This window comes from Dendrobates tinctorius, unplaced genomic scaffold (genome assembly GCF_039654945.1).
Source record: "Dendrobates tinctorius isolate UK_male_01 unplaced genomic scaffold, ASM3965494v1 ptg000245l, whole genome shotgun sequence".
Lineage (NCBI taxonomy): Eukaryota > Metazoa > Chordata > Amphibia > Anura > Dendrobatidae > Dendrobates > Dendrobates tinctorius.
Window position 1 is genome coordinate 1210702 of NW_027361912.1, and position 17018 is coordinate 1227719.

At 48.3% G+C, this 17018-nt stretch overlaps 1 protein-coding gene across 1 annotated transcript in view; it reads right to left on the bottom strand.

Annotated features, from left to right (window-relative positions):
• Nucleotides 1-3300: 3300 nt before the first annotated feature.
• ATP6V1B2 (ATPase H+ transporting V1 subunit B2) overlaps nucleotides 3301-17018 on the bottom strand; it is a 41132-nt gene continuing 27414 nt past the window's right edge. Inside the window, exons 8-14 of the mRNA XM_073557125.1 lie at nucleotides 9495-9592; nucleotides 9269-9392; nucleotides 8709-8859; nucleotides 8551-8633; nucleotides 8363-8467; nucleotides 6760-6889; nucleotides 3301-4181 (exon numbers count right to left, since the gene is read on the bottom strand). Coding sequence (XP_073413226.1) covers nucleotides 4039-4181; nucleotides 6760-6889; nucleotides 8363-8467; nucleotides 8551-8633; nucleotides 8709-8859; nucleotides 9269-9392; nucleotides 9495-9592 — 834 coding nt within the window. The 3' untranslated portion in view covers nucleotides 3301-4038. The remainder of the gene's footprint in view (nucleotides 4182-6759; nucleotides 6890-8362; nucleotides 8468-8550; nucleotides 8634-8708; nucleotides 8860-9268; nucleotides 9393-9494; nucleotides 9593-17018) is intronic.

Genomic DNA, 17018 nt, shown 5'->3' on the forward strand with positions numbered 1-17018 from the left:
GGAAAACTAAGACTACACATTGTAATTACGGAACACAGACTGCTAGGTACGATAGGTAAAAGCGCAAAGAACATGAGCCCGCAGACATAGAAGTTCGGGGAATTGTGATAGACAGGTCAGGTGATAATGGAATACCAGCTGAAGATTCTTTAGGCCAATTGTCGGCAGAGGAAGCTTTCAGGAGGCTTTTGGAGGGTTGGGCAATTTGGGATGCAGTGAGGCGGGAAACTCCAGAAGGGGAAGCACGAGAGAACTCTTATATGAGAGAACGTGATCACAAGATATCATCAGTAGTAGAGGCTGCTCATTGGGTGGCATCTGATGAGCTAAAGGAGTTACCTGGAGTTGTCCAGAGCTGCTCACTTCTGAGTCAGAAGAGAGTGGTGCCGATGGAGGAAAAAACCATGTACCGATACCTGTCGAGTATGGAAGTATCTCAACAGGTTGGAACATCATTGGTACTACAGGAGTGAGTGGATCAGGACACCTCTAGGTAACCCGTTTAAATTCAGACATGCATATTTTAGGTCAGTGTGTAGTCCATGTGCATTAGCCTGTAGGCCATTTACCACACAAACCCTTGGGTCAGCACACGGGTGAGTGGGTAAAAAATCACTGCTCCAACCAGATATGCGCATGTAAATCGTAGGCAGCCACTGCACCCGTCTGCTAGGGTGCTGTGAACGTGACTGGTCCACAAGGCTCACCACCAGTATGAACCAAGCCAGAAAACTGTGGGATGTAATAGAATCTGAGCGTGCTTAGGCTACAATTCAAATTGCCGACTTTCCCCAATGTGTGATGGGCACCAGTGGACGGAGGGACAGAAGGGTTGGTGTCAAAGCAGAGGTAAAGCAGCAGAGCAGGGTTTGCACAGATTGAAGAGCTCATCTGGTCGGGATATTAAAGAAGTGAAAGTAACACTACAGGGCATCTCCACAGTGGATACACCACCTTACAAGTGATCAGCCGTACAAATGAGCTTCAGCTTGGCGGCTTCTGAAAAGAGCACCATCCCCACACACATCTTTGCCAAAGTGGCTAAGCTAGATTGTTAGAGGGAATCTGTCACCTCATTTTCAGCCTATAAGCTGCCGGCACCATCAGGGGTTTATCTACAGTATTCTGTAATGCTGTAGATAAGCCCCCGATGTAACCTGAAAGATAAGAAAAATAAGTTAGATTATACTCACCCCGGGGTCCGGCGCCTCCCATCTTCTAGCGATGACTTCCTCATTTTTACTTCTGCCGCAACTCCTGCGCAGGCGTACTTTGTCTGCCCTGTTGAGTTCAGAGTAAAGTACTGCAGTGCGCAGGCACCGGACCTCTCTGACCTTTCCTGGCGCCTGCGCACTGCAGTACTTTACGCTCCCCTCAACAGGGCAGAGCAGTACGCCTGCGCAGGAGCCGCGGCAGAAGGAGGACATAATCTCTAGATGGGAGGCGCCGGACCGGACTGCGACACCCACTGCACCCGGCGAGTATAATCTAACTTGTTTTTCTTATCTTTCAGGTTACATCGGGGGCTTCAGAATGCTGTAGATAAGCCTCTGATGGCGGTGGCCGCAGCTCATAGGCCAAAAATGGGGTGACAGATTCCCTTTAAAAGAGTTATTTGGTAAGGCCACCTCTAGACTGACAACGTAATCATGACTCCCATCAAACTGGTATAAGAAAATCAGTGTTAATATGTCGGTGTCAGAGCAGAAGAGAGAACACATATACTACGTGAGATAGTGACATAATGATTGCTGCCTTATAACCCAAAATGTGATGGTCAGACTGTTGTCCCTGGAGTGGGGACAAAGAGGGTGGCCGAAAATCACGTTACAGCTGTGGCTACTAGGGCTTCCATACAAGTGGCTCATACGGAACACCATTTACTTTTAGGTCACTATTACATTTTAGCAAACTTTGAAAGTTCCACCCTGACCACCAACACTTTTTTTTAGATTCTTACCTTTTCTTTCAGAAAATTCACATGTAAATTAGCAGCAAGAGACTTAATCTTGCAATTTTTACGTTGTACACTGGGGGATATTCAACTCTTTCCCCTTTCTGGAATCTGACATGCACATTAGCAGCAATAGACTGGCTTTTGTATTGATGCATCTAATGAGCGTGTGCAATGGTCACTGTGATGGGAGGAGCTGTTGTGATTGGTACATCCTATGCACATCACAGCCTATTGTGATTGGTACATCCTGTGCTGATCTACCATTCACAATGGGCGATATAACACCTCCTTCTCCCATCACAAGGACCACTGCACACGCTCATCAGCTATACACAGAGGTGTTTTATCAATCATTGTATTCCTGTCTGTTCTAATAATGAGATTGATGAAAAGTCTTCTTGAAAGATCGTGAAGAACCAGTGGCCGCTGTGAAACTACTATTCTAAACACAATTTGTGGTATAAGTGGGAGAGGGGACAATACACTATTGCCTTTACACCCGACTTAAACAGTAGACCATTTTCTGATGATCGCTTGCTTCGCATTTCCAAGCACTTTTCAGGCAGAGGCTCCTACTTGGAGTTGTCCCTTCATTTGCTTGCAATGGCAGGAGGCAAGGCTTAAAGGGTTTGTCCGCAAATAAAAAATGTTCTGGACACTGCCGGAACTATAAATGATCCAACCAAAAGGTTACCAATACCAATCACTTAACAAACGGGCGCTTTTGCTCATTAGTCAGGAGATTGTTGGTGTTTACAGAAGCTGCTAATCCGCTTTCTAATGAATGCACGTCCACTATTATTGACTTGTCTAAGGGGGCAATAAAAAGTTGACTCCTTTCAGAAAATTCCAGTCTCTGGGTGCAGTTTAAAAAAAAAATAGAATAAAAAAATAAAGAGCCCTACTCACTGTCCCCAGGTCCACCACTGCATCTCTACCACTCCTCCTTCTAGTGTCTGCAGCGCTGACATCAATTCGACCGCCAATCACTTAGGTCAGTGGCTCTGTCCATGTAGACTGATCACCACCCGCTCAGAGCCGCAGAGCTCATCGATTGGCTGCAGCTACGTCACACCTGTGCTGCAGCTAATTATCAAGCATCAGAAGTAATGGAGACTCAACCGTGGAGCTAAAGACTGAGTTGTGTAAGAAACTGCATCCAGGGACCAGGATTTTCTGGATGGAGAGAATCCCTTTAACTGCTGCAACGGGAAGTCTAGAGGGTAACAGTGGGCATGACCGGTCCCACTAGCGTCCCTCAGAGCACGACTCCCTGGCAGCCGGACCCCCATAAGACGCAGGGGTGGCGCACAGGCGCGGAGGAGACAACACACCCACGTTCCTCACCGTACACTAATATTTATTCAGATATGATGCTCTTCAATAAATGTATACACCGGATTCAGGCGGAATGGACGAGTGCACCAATATACACAGACATCAAAATCAGCCCTGAAAGGAAAAAGGACTTCGAACCTGCGGAGAAGAGGGCTGGCGTCAAAAGGAGAAGATAAATTAATATTTGGGACTGATGGCAGGGAAACGGGGCGAGGTATAGTGCAGAGATACCAGCCAACTGCCGCGGTACGTCCTGCTCGCACGTATGTGGCGTGACATGCTGGGGGTTGTAGTACAGAGTGACAGCTGCACGTGTATTACCAGCACATCGGATGACGGTAAACCACGTGCACACGACGGCACAATACACACGTCAGGAGGGGGTCTCCACCCCAGATCGCTGCCTTATACATGACGCCTACAACACAGGGCACGCCAGCTGTTGGCGAACTACAACTGCCATCATTTCCTGGCTGGCACAGCGCCGTCAGCGCATGATGGGAAGGGTAGTTTCACAGTAGCTGGGGGTACCGCACGTTGTCGACAATTATAGAGAAGCCGCATACACGATGGCGCCTGTTCTGACGGCACATGACATAAGCGCCATGGTATCACCTGGAAAAATACAATTCTCTTCTTAAAGGGGGATGCAGAAAAAAAATTGGTAATTTCTGCACTGCTCATTCCCAGGGGTCCCTGACAGACACATGGAGGGAAATGGAGCGGAGGAATGACGGAGGGTCTCAGTGCTTGGCTGACGAGTCTCGGGGGTAGAACTCTGCCAGGGTGCTGGCAGGGATCCTCTTCAGCATCTCCTTGGGGAAGATTCGAAGCAGCTGCCAGCCGATGTCCAAGGTCTCGTACACTGTGCGGTTGTCGTATGGACCTGCAGAGAGGAGAACAGTGTGAGGGTGCAGGATGGGATCCGTACGGGTCAGACACCGGGGACGGGCCACAATCTGCAGCAATGACTCCCAGATTTACCCACTGATAATTGCATAACATTGGATCTGCTCTGTGCTGCCCCCATGTGGCTGCAAGTGAGAACTGCACCATCTGTCCTGCAGGAAAACAGACATAGAACCTATGCTCCTACCTGGAATAAACGGGGTTAACGCTGGGCCACGTCAGACCCCCCTGGTGCCCTCACTGCTCCCCATCCATGTGTACCAAAAGCTGCTATTATCCCTTAACGAGCCAGTAGTTGCTAAGGTAACTGCCTGCCGCCCACACATCCCCATGTGACAGTCCTATGCAAGCTATTTAAAGGAGGGCTGAACAGCGGGATCCGCAGTGATAACGGGTGACAGCTCAGAAGCACCCGGAGCCGCCCCGCTGCCAAGCCATGCTTAACTCCTTCACTGCTGGACAACATCAGATTTACATGTATGTGCATAGTGCAAGGAGACTGCAGGAGCGATGCCACATGCGGAGACTAGTAGTGTCACCACAGATGGCATTAGGTCAGGTTTTGCATTCTTGGCAGTATGACATCTTGCACACATATAGTCATCTGGAGCCTCATCTCCCGAGTGCATCTATACATCAGGCGCTGGACAGGCGGACCGCCACTACAACTCCCTACAGGACTCCATAGTCTTACAACAGGTACATGATAACTAGGATTAACCCCAGAGCCCATACACAATCATACACAGTCCCAAGCACATATTACCTTCTCTTACACTGGCACCATTTCCACTCCAAAATATGCTCTTTACAACTCCCCTTATCTGTGTGCCCCACCGCACCAGCACTTTCTACAAATCCCCACCGTCTTCCATACACTCTCTGTACCACATCATGGACAGTCAGTATTCTTCCCCACATGGCAAAAATATTGTCTGTAGCAAATCACCAATCAGTACATCCTTCCCCATATGGCAGCTATATAGTCCCTAGTAAGTCACCAGTCAGTATCCTTCCAGATATGGCAGCTATATAGTCCCTAGTAAGGCACCAGTCAGTATCCTTCCCAATCTGGCAGCTATATAGTCCCTAGTAAGGCACCAGTCAGTATATTCTTCCCCATTTGGCAGCTATATGGGCACTAGTAAGTCACCAGTCCAAATCCTTTCCCATCTGGCAGCTATATGGTCCCTACTAAGTCACCAGTCAGTATTCTTCCCCATTTATCAGCTATATAGTCCCTAGTAAGTTGTCACTATGTAAGCCACCAGTCAGTATTCTTCCCCATTTATCAGCTATATAGTCCCTAGTAAGTTGTCACTATGTAAGCCACCAGTCAGTATGTCCTTCCCCATTTGGCAACTATATAGTCCCTAGTAAGTCACCAGACAGTATCCTTCCCTATCCGGCAGCCATCTGCTCCCTAGAAAGTTGCCAATCAGTACCCTTCCCCTTCTGGCACTATAAACGTAGTCCCTCTTAAGTCTCCAACAGTCTCATGCACCTTCTGGCAGCTGTATAGTTCCCAGTAGGTATCTCTGAATATAGATAGTAATTATACCATGGGGTATGGAGCAGTGAAAAGACAAGTTGCAGCTGAATGGCCTGCACAGGACTTGGTCCAACCTTTTCAAGATCACAGCAATCATTAAAGGGTTGTACACTACTCAACTGAGAAGGCTTTGTCAGAGTAGTGGACAACCCCTTTAATTATTCATGTGAAGAGCAGCCAGCGTGATGCGAGATTACTCCCCCGAGTATATTGCCTCTGCCTACCCCAGAGTGCCCTGAGAACAGCATCCGCAGCCCCACTCAGTACTGTCTACTGTCATCTTTCAGTCTTTAGTCACTAGAGCTGCACAGACCATCATACAGTATCTCTGTTGCTGCCTCTGCAGATGTCAAGATGACGCAATGGCTGCTGCGCTCTGCATAGGCAGCAACAGAGTTGCTAACGAATTCGGTCTAACCAGTACCATCAGCGTTTTGTCAGCTTAGTCACGGTCTATACAGAGTGGAGCAGTTGTCTCTACAGTTGTGCTCTGCACGGGTGGCTGCAGTCAGCAACGAGTGGGCTGCCATACTGGGCACTGACTGCCCGGAGAAGCGAGGCTCGCTCACTCAACTATGCACTGGACCTACCCTAACCTGGATCAAATTTTGTGACTTCTCAAAATCTGAGCTCTTGGAGCAACCTTCCACATGAATGCTGGCAGACCCACAGAGCAGCATGGACACTTTCATGTCAATATACACTTACTAGGGGGCGCTATAGTCCTAGCTCTCGTAATTGGTCATGACCCATACAATTATGGGTTCTTATAAGGAATCAGTTGTGACTTAATGCAACAACACAGCAAATGAGGCCACACTGTTCTGCATGTCGTGTCCGGACCCTCGCGAACGGCACAAATAAGTCACCAGTGAGGCATCTATATAGTTACGGAGAAATGGCGCCATCTGGTGCGCTAATCATGAACAGCGAGGTGACTACAGCGCCTCTCATGTCTGATGCGAATGTGTCTCTTTGGCTCGTACACAACGTTCCCACTCACCTTGGGCAATAAAGTTCTTCTCAAACTTCTGAAGGAACTCCAAGTAGAGGAGATCGTCCGACGTCAGAGCTTCTTCACCCACCACAGCTTTCATGGCTTGTACGTCTTTTCCTATAGCGTAGCAGGCGTACTGAGGAAAGACAACAATGGAGAGGTTATATGACCGGGGGGCCACAGGGTTTCTTGCCAGAAAGCAGAACACATGACATGAAGATACCCGATGATCCAGGACTAGAGAAACTCACAGATGGTGGAGCCTGGCACAAGGCAAGACAACAACCAAGAGCAGGTCCAAAAAAAGACTTATTCCAGGATCCACTACTGATTTTGCAAACTGCTGTGCGAACAAGACCTACAATGGATCCCCACCGATGCCAGCTGACATGATGGGCCCCTGCAGGCTATGGAGAAATACCTACGGCTAGTGATGGCAATGAAACTTGCCTAAGCCATGTTGTTCACAGTGGGCCGCATGGGAAAAATTCATGAATCAATGTTGTATTGAAAGTTTGATGCCTGGCTGATTTTGCCGGTCTTGTGGAAAAGGTGGGGTGTCTAGGACTTTGATATTGGGGACATAGCCCTAGGATAGGTTATCAACACAAGATCGGTGTGGGATCCAACACCTGACACCCCCACTGATCAGCTGTCAGATGCCCCCGATGTCAGGACGGGAACACAGTATTACTGGCCGTTATCCGGTACTGCAGCTTAGCACCCAAGGATGGCTACTACACAGTGAACACACGGCCTACGAATGAGGATGCTGGACATCGGGTGACCAATGATCTGCCATTAATGACCCATCGTAAAGATAGGACCAATAATACCAAAGTACTGGAAATCCCTTTACAGGGTCTGTCCTACCAGAATAACCCGAGTCTCCTGCTCAGGAACCACACTTCCGTTATCAACCAACAGTTGCTTTGAAGGACAAAGTGCAACAATCAAGACTGCTTTTGACCCGAATGACCACTTTTAATAGGATGCGTTACCTGCAGGGACGGTTGCAAGAGACGTGTGTGCTCATAGATGTCCAGTTTCCACTCATCTACCTTATGTGGGAATAGAGGGGCATCCTAGGTACCAGCTCCTCACTCATACCAGGAGATGAGAATCCTGAGCAAAGCTTCTTTCCCACTGGAGGACTTGTTTTGTAGTTGATCATGTGCACTGCGTGTAATACCTAATTTCCCCTGTGGGAGTGCCGCTGGGAAACTGAGCACCTATTGCCAGATTTCACCACAGATCACGCTGATCACTATGGGTCCCAGGAGGTGGGAAAACAATCGGTTTATTGTCTTCCCAAGTAGGGACTGTCCAAAACAGAGAACCCCTTTATCAATGTAATTTCCTCTAAATTAGGTATTCCTAGCAATGATCTCGGAATAATCACGTTGTATTGGTGCACAATAGCGGCCGATTGCACACGTCTCGGCAGGCATCAGTAGACGTGTCACTGGCCCCTCATCTGCCGATGCGGAAGCAATCGCAGCCCGAACACCCCTTTAATCATTTTCAACAAATGGTGGTGTGCGCCACAAAACCCACTCTTAGGAAATGTTACATGGATCAATAGAAAGAAACGCCACAGTTTCAATACCAGCTGGTTGGACACGTCCGAGTGATCCTTCCTGGTCATGCCTTCACCGATGGCCGACTTCATCAGACGGGACAGTGAAGGCAGCACGTTAATGGGAGGATAGATCTGAGGAGGAGAGACATCAATGTCATGGAGCGGACACTAGAACCTGGACAGATAGTCCTACCCAACAGATATCCATCACCAACCTGTCTGTTGTGTAGCTGCCGTTCCACATAGATCTGCCCCTCTGTGATGTACCCCGTTAAGTCAGGGATGGGATGAGTGATGTCTGCAAGGAACCAGAGGAGACGAGATCAAGCAAGTGTGTGAACGCTACGTGGCCAATTTACGGGCGCACACTGACCGTCGTTGGGCATAGTGAGGATAGGGATCTGTGTGATGGAGCCGTTCCTTCCTTCCACTCTGCCTGCTCGCTCGTAGATGGTGGCCAAGTCAGTGTACATGTAACCTGGGAAGCCTCTTCTACCTGGCACCTCTTCTCGAGCTGCAGACACCTGGTAAACAGAATAAGGCATCTCTCAAGATTGTTTTAGGAACCTACAATAAAAATCCATCAGACCCTGACTGTACAGTAGAACACCACATAGTGGCAGTCCGTGCAGAGGCTACCGGCACCGGCTTCACTCCTCTCTCCCCATTGATCATGCAGAGTCTAATGAATATAGACGCCTGTCAATGTCAGTATCGACTGGACATCTCAGACGGTGCCATACACTTTGGACGGAGCAGTAGGATGTGAGCGTTTCATTAAACTCCTCCTCGCAACGGTCTTCTTGCTCAGGCAAGGTAACGGAGGACCCAATTCTTGCGATCATCGTGCGTTGGAGTGACCAAACCAACCCCGATCTGACAGTAATGCCCTCCCCAATAATCTGCGCCATGGCCCTGGTATTCACACATCACCTCTCTCAAGGCTTCGGCATAGGAGCTCATGTCCGTCAGGATGACCAGCACGTGCTTCTCACACTGATAGGCCAGGAACTCTGCCGAGGTGAGGGCGAGCCGAGGAGTGATGATACGCTCAATGCTGCGGGGGACAAAGCATCGCCGGTCAGACACCAGGGGCACGGCCGGCAGCACGCGGTGATTATAGATCAGCCCCATCGGCTATACATCGTCCCGTACTTACGTGGGGTCATTGGCCAAGTTCAAGAAGAGACACACGTTGTCCATGGAGCCGTTCTCCTCGAAATCGGATTTGAAGAACCGAGCAGTCTCCATGTTCACCTTAAATAGCAAAAATACATAGGAGGCCGGGAAAAAAAGTGATGGAAGAAAACTCTACAATGCTTAAACACTTTCTGGTTATTTCTGCTCCTCTTCTACATCGGGCCGTAGCCTTATTTTTGCAAGACGAGTCTTTTTTTCATTCGTTTTGCGTGCCGAGCTGCCATTGTTAGTAATACCATACTGGGTAACTTATGACAAAATGAACTTACCAAATGGCTGCAATGAAACAAAAATGTAAAAAGGGTCTGAAAACTTTCCGTACCCACTGTATATATTTATTTATTATGTGTGTATGCATTTATTGCCGGTCCTATTTGTAAAATTAACACACACACACAGTCAGGGCCGTAAGTGTTGACACCCTTCACATTGTTCCAGAAAATGAAGTATTTCTCCCAGAAAATTATTGCAATTACACATTTATTCATTTGTTTAAATTGGAACACACAAAAAAAAAAAAATAAAAAAAGAGAAAAAAAACTATTGGACAAAAATTTCACACAAAAACCCAAAATGGGCCGGACAAAATTGTAGGGATCTCAACTTAATATTTGGTTGCTCGCCCTATAACCGCAATCGATCGCTTCCTGTAACCACCAACAAGCTTCTTACTCCTCTCAACTAGATTTTTTGATCATTCTTCATTTGCAAACTGCTCCACGTCTCTAATGTGAAGGTCGCCTTCTCCCAACAGCAAGTTTAAGCTTTTCTCCACAGGTGTTCAATGGGACTTAGATCGGGACTCATTGCTGTCACTTAAGAACTCTCCAGCGCTTTGTTCCCATCCATTTCTGGGGGCTTCAGCAAGTATGGTTGGGGTCATTGTCCCGCTGGAAGACCCATGATCTAGGAAGCAAACCCAGCTTTCTGACACTGGGCGCTACATTGTAACTCAAGATCCTTTGGTAATCTTCAGATTTCATGATGTCTTGCACACAGTCAAGGCATTTTTGTTTTCTTACAGGAGATAAGGGCTTCAATGGAATAGGTATTATACGCACCAGTTTTTAATTTTAAATAAAGTATAACGGTGTGTATTTTTATCTACTATATAAAGCTGAATGTGTGTGTATGTTTGTATGTCCGGGATAGGCATCTGCACCGTCGTAGCTACAGCAACATGTCTGGACCCAGAGAGCGTCATAGGCTATGCTGTGAGGCGAAATTTTAACCCCGCATGTTCCAATTCACCAAACAATTTTGCCCCTGTCTACATAATGGGGAAAAAGTGAAAGGAAAAGTGTTGGAGGCAAATTGACAGCTGCCAGATGTGAACAAGGGGGACTGAAAGAATGAGAGCGATGGCGCCAAAGAGTATATACCGTACAGTTGCTAAGGTGGGGCTCTCACATGGGATACTCACCACACACGGGGATATGAACACACACACAAAATGCGCCACACACTACCACGTGCTTCACCACATAGACCACCCTCAGCACACATTTCACCACACATACACCAACCTCGCCACATAAAAGTCGAAACACAAAAGTCGCCACTCAAAACTCGCCACGCTGTCCCAGAGCTGTTTAAAAGACGAAAAATGAGCTGTGATTGGTCGCTATCAGCAACAGTTTTCTTTGTACACAGTTGTGGTAACTGAGGCCTATTATTCTTATCATTTCTATGGTGTTATCGTCCTTCTGTAAGGCTGGAAATAACGCAATTTATTACCGTGCCAACACAGACCACCCTCTGACACAGACTGCAGGGGGAGCCCAGTATCACAGGATAGGATTAGATACACGGCTCAGCAGTCAGTATCACACAGGATAGGATTAGATACACGGCTCAGCAGTCAGTATCACACAGGATAGGATTAGATACACGGCTCAGCAGTCCGTATCACACAGGATAGGATTAGATACACGGCTCAGCAGTCAGTATCACACAGGATAGGATTAGATACACAGCTCAGCAGTCAGTATCACACAGGATAGGATTAGATACACAGCTCAGCAGTCAGTATCACACAGGATAGGATTAGATACACGGCTCAGCAGTCAGTAACACAGGAGAGGATTAGATACACGGCTCAGCAGTCAGTATCACACAGGATAGGATTAGATACACGGCTCAGCAGTCAGTATCACACAGGATAGGATTAGATACACGGCTCAGCAGTCAGTATCACACAGGATAGGATTAGATACACCGTCAGCAGTCAGTATCACACAGGATAGGATTAGGTACACGGCTCAGCAGTCAGTATCACACAGGATAGGATTAGGGCCCTATCACACAACGACTCACCAGCGATTGCGACAACGATATCAACGTGTCAGGATCGCTGGAGAGTCGCTACATGATCGCTGGTGAGCTGTCAAACAGGCAGCTTCACCAGTGATCAGCACCAGCGACGCCGAGCGCACGGCGTCGCTGTGTACTTTAGTTACCAGCGCGCTGATGCAGGGAGCTGGTAACTAAGGTACACATCGGGTTTCTAAGGGACGTGCGTCCCTTAGATACCGTTAGTTACCAGCTGATCGCTGGTCTCCCGCCTGTCACACGCAGTGATGCGTGCTGGCCAGCGGGAGACCAGCGATGGAAGAAATGTCCAGAGGTTTCCAAGAGTGATCAGCAATACCGGCAGGGGGGCCGGTCGCTGATTGCTGTCACACACAGCGATCTTGCTGGTGAGATCGCTGTTGTGTCACAAAACTTGTGACTCAGCAGCGATCTCGCTAGCGAGATCGCTATGTGTGACGGGGCCCTTAGATACACGGCTCAGCAGTCAGTATCACACAGGATAGGATTAGATACCCGGCTCAGCAGTCAGTATCACACAGGATAGGATTAGATACACGGCTCAGCAGTCAGTATCACACCGGATAGGATTAGATACACAGCTCAGCAGTATCACACAGGAGAGGATTAGATACACAGCTCAGCAGGCAGTATCACACAGGATAAAATTAGATACACAGCTCAGCAGTCAGTATCACACAGGATAGGATTAGATACACAGCTCAGCAGTATCACACGGGAGTGGATTAGATACACTACTCAGCAGGCAGTATCACACAGGAGAGGATTAGACACATGGCTCAGCAGTCAGTATCACACAGAAGAGGAATAGATACATGGCTGAGCAGTCAGTATCATACAGGATAGGATTAGATACACTGCTCAGCAGTCAGTATCACACAGGATAGGATTAGATACACGGCTGAGCAGAAAGTATCACGAGAGATTAGGTACACAGCTCAGCAGTCAGTATCACACGATAGGAATAGCTCAGAAACAGGATGTGCCAAAGGAGAGGACATTTTCATTCCAAGAATTCCACTCATTCCAACTGATTTGTTTTTTGATTTTAAACGCCTCCAGTTTCCAGTTCAACTGCTATTTGCAATGTCCATTAACAAGGCTCAGGGACAGTCCTTGAAAGTAGTAGGGATCGATTTGCAATCTCCATGCTTTTCTCATGGTCAACTTTACGTGGTCTGTTCAAGAGTTGGAACTGCCAAAAATCTGTTCATCTTTGCACCGAAAGGAAAAAACAAACATGTTGTTTATCAAAAGGCTCTTGAATGAGTTGAAAATACTTGGGTAATCGTTTAATTAATTTGTGTTGTAAATCTGTAGTGTTGAATATATGATTTGAAATGTTTTCATGTGCAATATAATTATAATTTGTGATAACTAACCACAGTTGGTTACTATGCCCAGGCAACGCCAGACTCTTCAGCTAGTTTCAAATAAAGGGCTTGTGTTTATTTACCATACAACTATAGGATTAGTAATGGATTGGTGTCTTATAGACGTCTCTCTGAAACTAACCCGTGGGATTTAGGTCACTGGACAATACAAATATCAACCCCACTTGGCACCGCTACAGGGCAAATGGGAAGAGCTGGGCAAAGAGCCAGAATTAGTGATTATAACAGAAGCACGTGCTCTGGCGTGGCTGCGGGGGGCAATATCCATGGCCCCTTGAGATTACCAGTCCCCAAGCTGCCGTCTTTAGCTTGGCTAGTTGACAAAAAGGGGGGGGGGGGGGGGGAGGAGACCCAGCGTTGTTTTTTTTACATTACTTAAATAATTTAAAAAATGGCGTGGGGACACTTTTAGTCTTGATAACCAGCCATGATAAAGCCAACAGCTGAGGGTTGCAGCGCAGAGCTGTCAGTTTTGCCATGTTGAAAATAGATTTAGCGTGCACTCAGTTCAAGTAATAACGAGGTGCTGGTGTAACAGACCAATGGCCCTTAATATAGGGTAAAATATAATTCACCGCACACTTAAGTGGATTATCATGCCAAAGTAGCTTAATTTTTATTTACACATAATCTGGCAGCGTAACAGAATAATGCAGTGGAAGTGATATATATACATATACTGTATATACATTACGTTTCAGGCTCCACAGGGAGTAACAGAAAATACAATTCCATACATGTTGAAAAAAAGAACAAAAATAAGTCTGGTATCCTGGTGCATATTTGTGCATATTAAGTGAGAGAAATACATGGATTTTTGTGAGTACTCACCGTAAAATCCTTTTCTCAGAGACGCTCATTGGGGGACACAGGTACTGTGGGTGTATGCTACTGCCGTATGGAGGCTGACACTAAGTATACAAAAAAAAAAAGTTAGCTCCTCCTCTGCCTCATACACCCTCGCCCCGATCACGGGTGGAAACCAGTTTAGTGAAATAGCAGTAGGAGAACACAAAAAGCAATCTAGCCTTCAAGCAGAATACCATATGTCTGAAAAAGGATCACCCTAGTTTTAAAAAGGAAACATATTAAATAAACAGGAGCCAACTAGCTAATAGGGTGGGTGCTGTGTCCCCCAATGAGCGTCTCAGAGAAAAGGATTTTACGGTGAGTACTCACAAAAATCCATGTTTCTCCTTCGTCTCATTGGGGGACACAGGTACTGTGGGACGTCCCAAAGCAATCCCTGGGTGGGAGACTGACTCACCGATCCAAGCCACATGCACCTCCTGCTAAAGGTGCGCCACTGCTGCTTGGAGAATTCTTCTACCCAGGCTCGCATCTGACGAAGCCCGAGTATGCACATTCTAATGCTTAGAAAAAGTGTGCAGGCTGGACCAGGTTGCTGCTTTGCATACCTGCTCTGCCGAAGCCTGGTGCCGAAGCGCCCACTGCCCGAGTAGAGAGTGCTCTTATCCCTGCCGGAATTGGTGCGCCTCTAATCCGGTAAGCCTCTTGAATAGTTAGACGGATCCATCTGGCTATGGTCGATTTTGAGGCTGCGAGTCCCTTCCTGCGCCCTTCGGGGATAACAGAGTCTGTCTGGCGAAACGGTGCAGTCCGTGACACATACCTTCTGAGTGCTCTCACTAGGTCCAATGTGTGGAGCGCCTTTTCCACCTGATGTACTGGCGCTGAACAAAATGAAGGCAGGACAATGTCCTCATTAATGTGAAAGGACACGACCTTCGACAGAAAGGGGGGAGCTGGTCTAAGAACTGCCTTATACTTGTAGAAGGTAAGAAACGGTGCTCTACAAGATAGGGCTGCCAACTCCGAGACCAGCCTAATGGAAGTTATGGCTACAAAGAATACGACCTTCCTGGAAAGGTACGACAACGACATTTCTCCTAACGGCTCAAAGGGAGCTTCCTGCAGGACACTCAGGACCAGGTTAAGGTCCCAGGAGTCCAGGGGCGCTCTATAGGGGGGTACTAAATGTGAGACCCCTTGAATGAATGTCTTGACCTGCATGTTGGTAGCGATTCTTCGCTGGAAAAGGACAGACAGGGCCGATATCTGTCTCTTAAGGGAGCTCCGGGCTAACCCTGAGTCTAGGCCTGACTGAAGAAAAGCCAGGATGTTGGGAATCGAAAAAGATAGTGGAGCAACCTCGTCCTCTCGACACCAACCAAAGAAAACCTTCCAAGTGTGATGGTAAATTCTCACCGAGGTAGGCTTCCGGGCGCTAACCATTGTAGCAACCACTTCACGCCCAAACCCCGCTTGGGTCAGGATCCAAGATTCAATGGCCATGCCGTCAAACACAGGGCCCCTGAGTTCGGGTGGCAGATCGGCCCCTGAGACAGTAAGTCTGGTCGTTCTGGCAGCCGCCAAGGAATGTTCGCGAGGAGCTGTACTAAATCAGCGTACCATGCTCGACGGGGCCAGTCTGGGGCCAGCAGAATTGCCGGAACCCCCTCTGTTTTGATCTTCCTGATGACCCTCGGAAGCAGTGGCAGCGGGGGAAACAGGTACGGGAGGCGGAACTGGTTCCATTGTAGAACCAACGCATCCACTGCAATCACTCGCGGGTCTTGAGACCGAGCGACAAACACGCCCACTTTGGCGTTTACCCTTGAGGCCATCAGATCCACGTCCGGTGTCCCCCACCGTTGGCAAATCTGCTGGAAGACCTCGGGGTGTAGTGACCATTCCCTGGACATGACACCCTTCCGACTTAGGAAGTCCGCCGCCCAATTTTCCACGCCTGGTATGTGGACTGCCGAGATCACCGAGTGGTTCCCCTCGGCCCAACGTAGTACATGCTCTATCTCGCGCATGGTTGCCCTGCTGCGCGTGCCCCCCTGATGATTCACGTACGTCACCGCCGTGGCGTTGTCCGACTGAATCCGGACAGGTCGTCCTACTAGAAAGTGCTGGAAATGTTGCAGTGCCAACCGCACCGCACATATCTCCAACAAGTTGATCGGGAGGCGCTCCTCCTGTTGCGACCACCGCCCCTGAGTCGTGTGATGGCGGAAAACCGCCCCCCAACCGAGGAGGCTCGCATCGGTTGTGATCACCAATCATTGATCTGGGGGGGAAAGGGCTTCCCCTGAAGAGAGGAGACGCGCGTCCACCACTGTAGTGACCGTTTGACTTGAGAGGACAACCTGCACTGATGATCGAGCGTGAATGGACTCTTGTCCCAGGATGCCAAAAGAGCAGGCTGCAAGGGACGAAGATGAAATTTGGCAAACGGAACTGCTTCCATTGCTGCCACCATCCTCCCTAGGACCCTCATCCTGAACCAAATGGTGAGATAGCCTGGCCGTTGAAGTTTCCAAACTCCCTGCCTGTGCGCTAAAGCCTTGTCCTGAGGGAGAACTACCAACCCTCACGAGGTGTCGAAAATCATCCCTAGGAACGAAATCCTCTGAGCTGGAACAAGGGATGACTGCTTCCCGTTGACCAACCAACCTAGGCGGGATAGGGTATCCAGTGTGAAGTTGACATTTTCCTCGCATGCCCGAAAAGACGGACCTTTCACCAAAAGGTCGTCTAAGTACGGCAAGACCACTATGCCCCGAAAGTGTAGAATGGCCATGACGACCACCATTACCTTCGTGAATACCCTGGGGGCGGTGGCCAACCCGAAGGGCAGAGCTACAAATTGGAAATGCCAACCATCGATTGTGAACCGCAAGAACCTCTGATGCGGAGGAAAAATAGGGACGTGCAGGTAAGCATCCTGG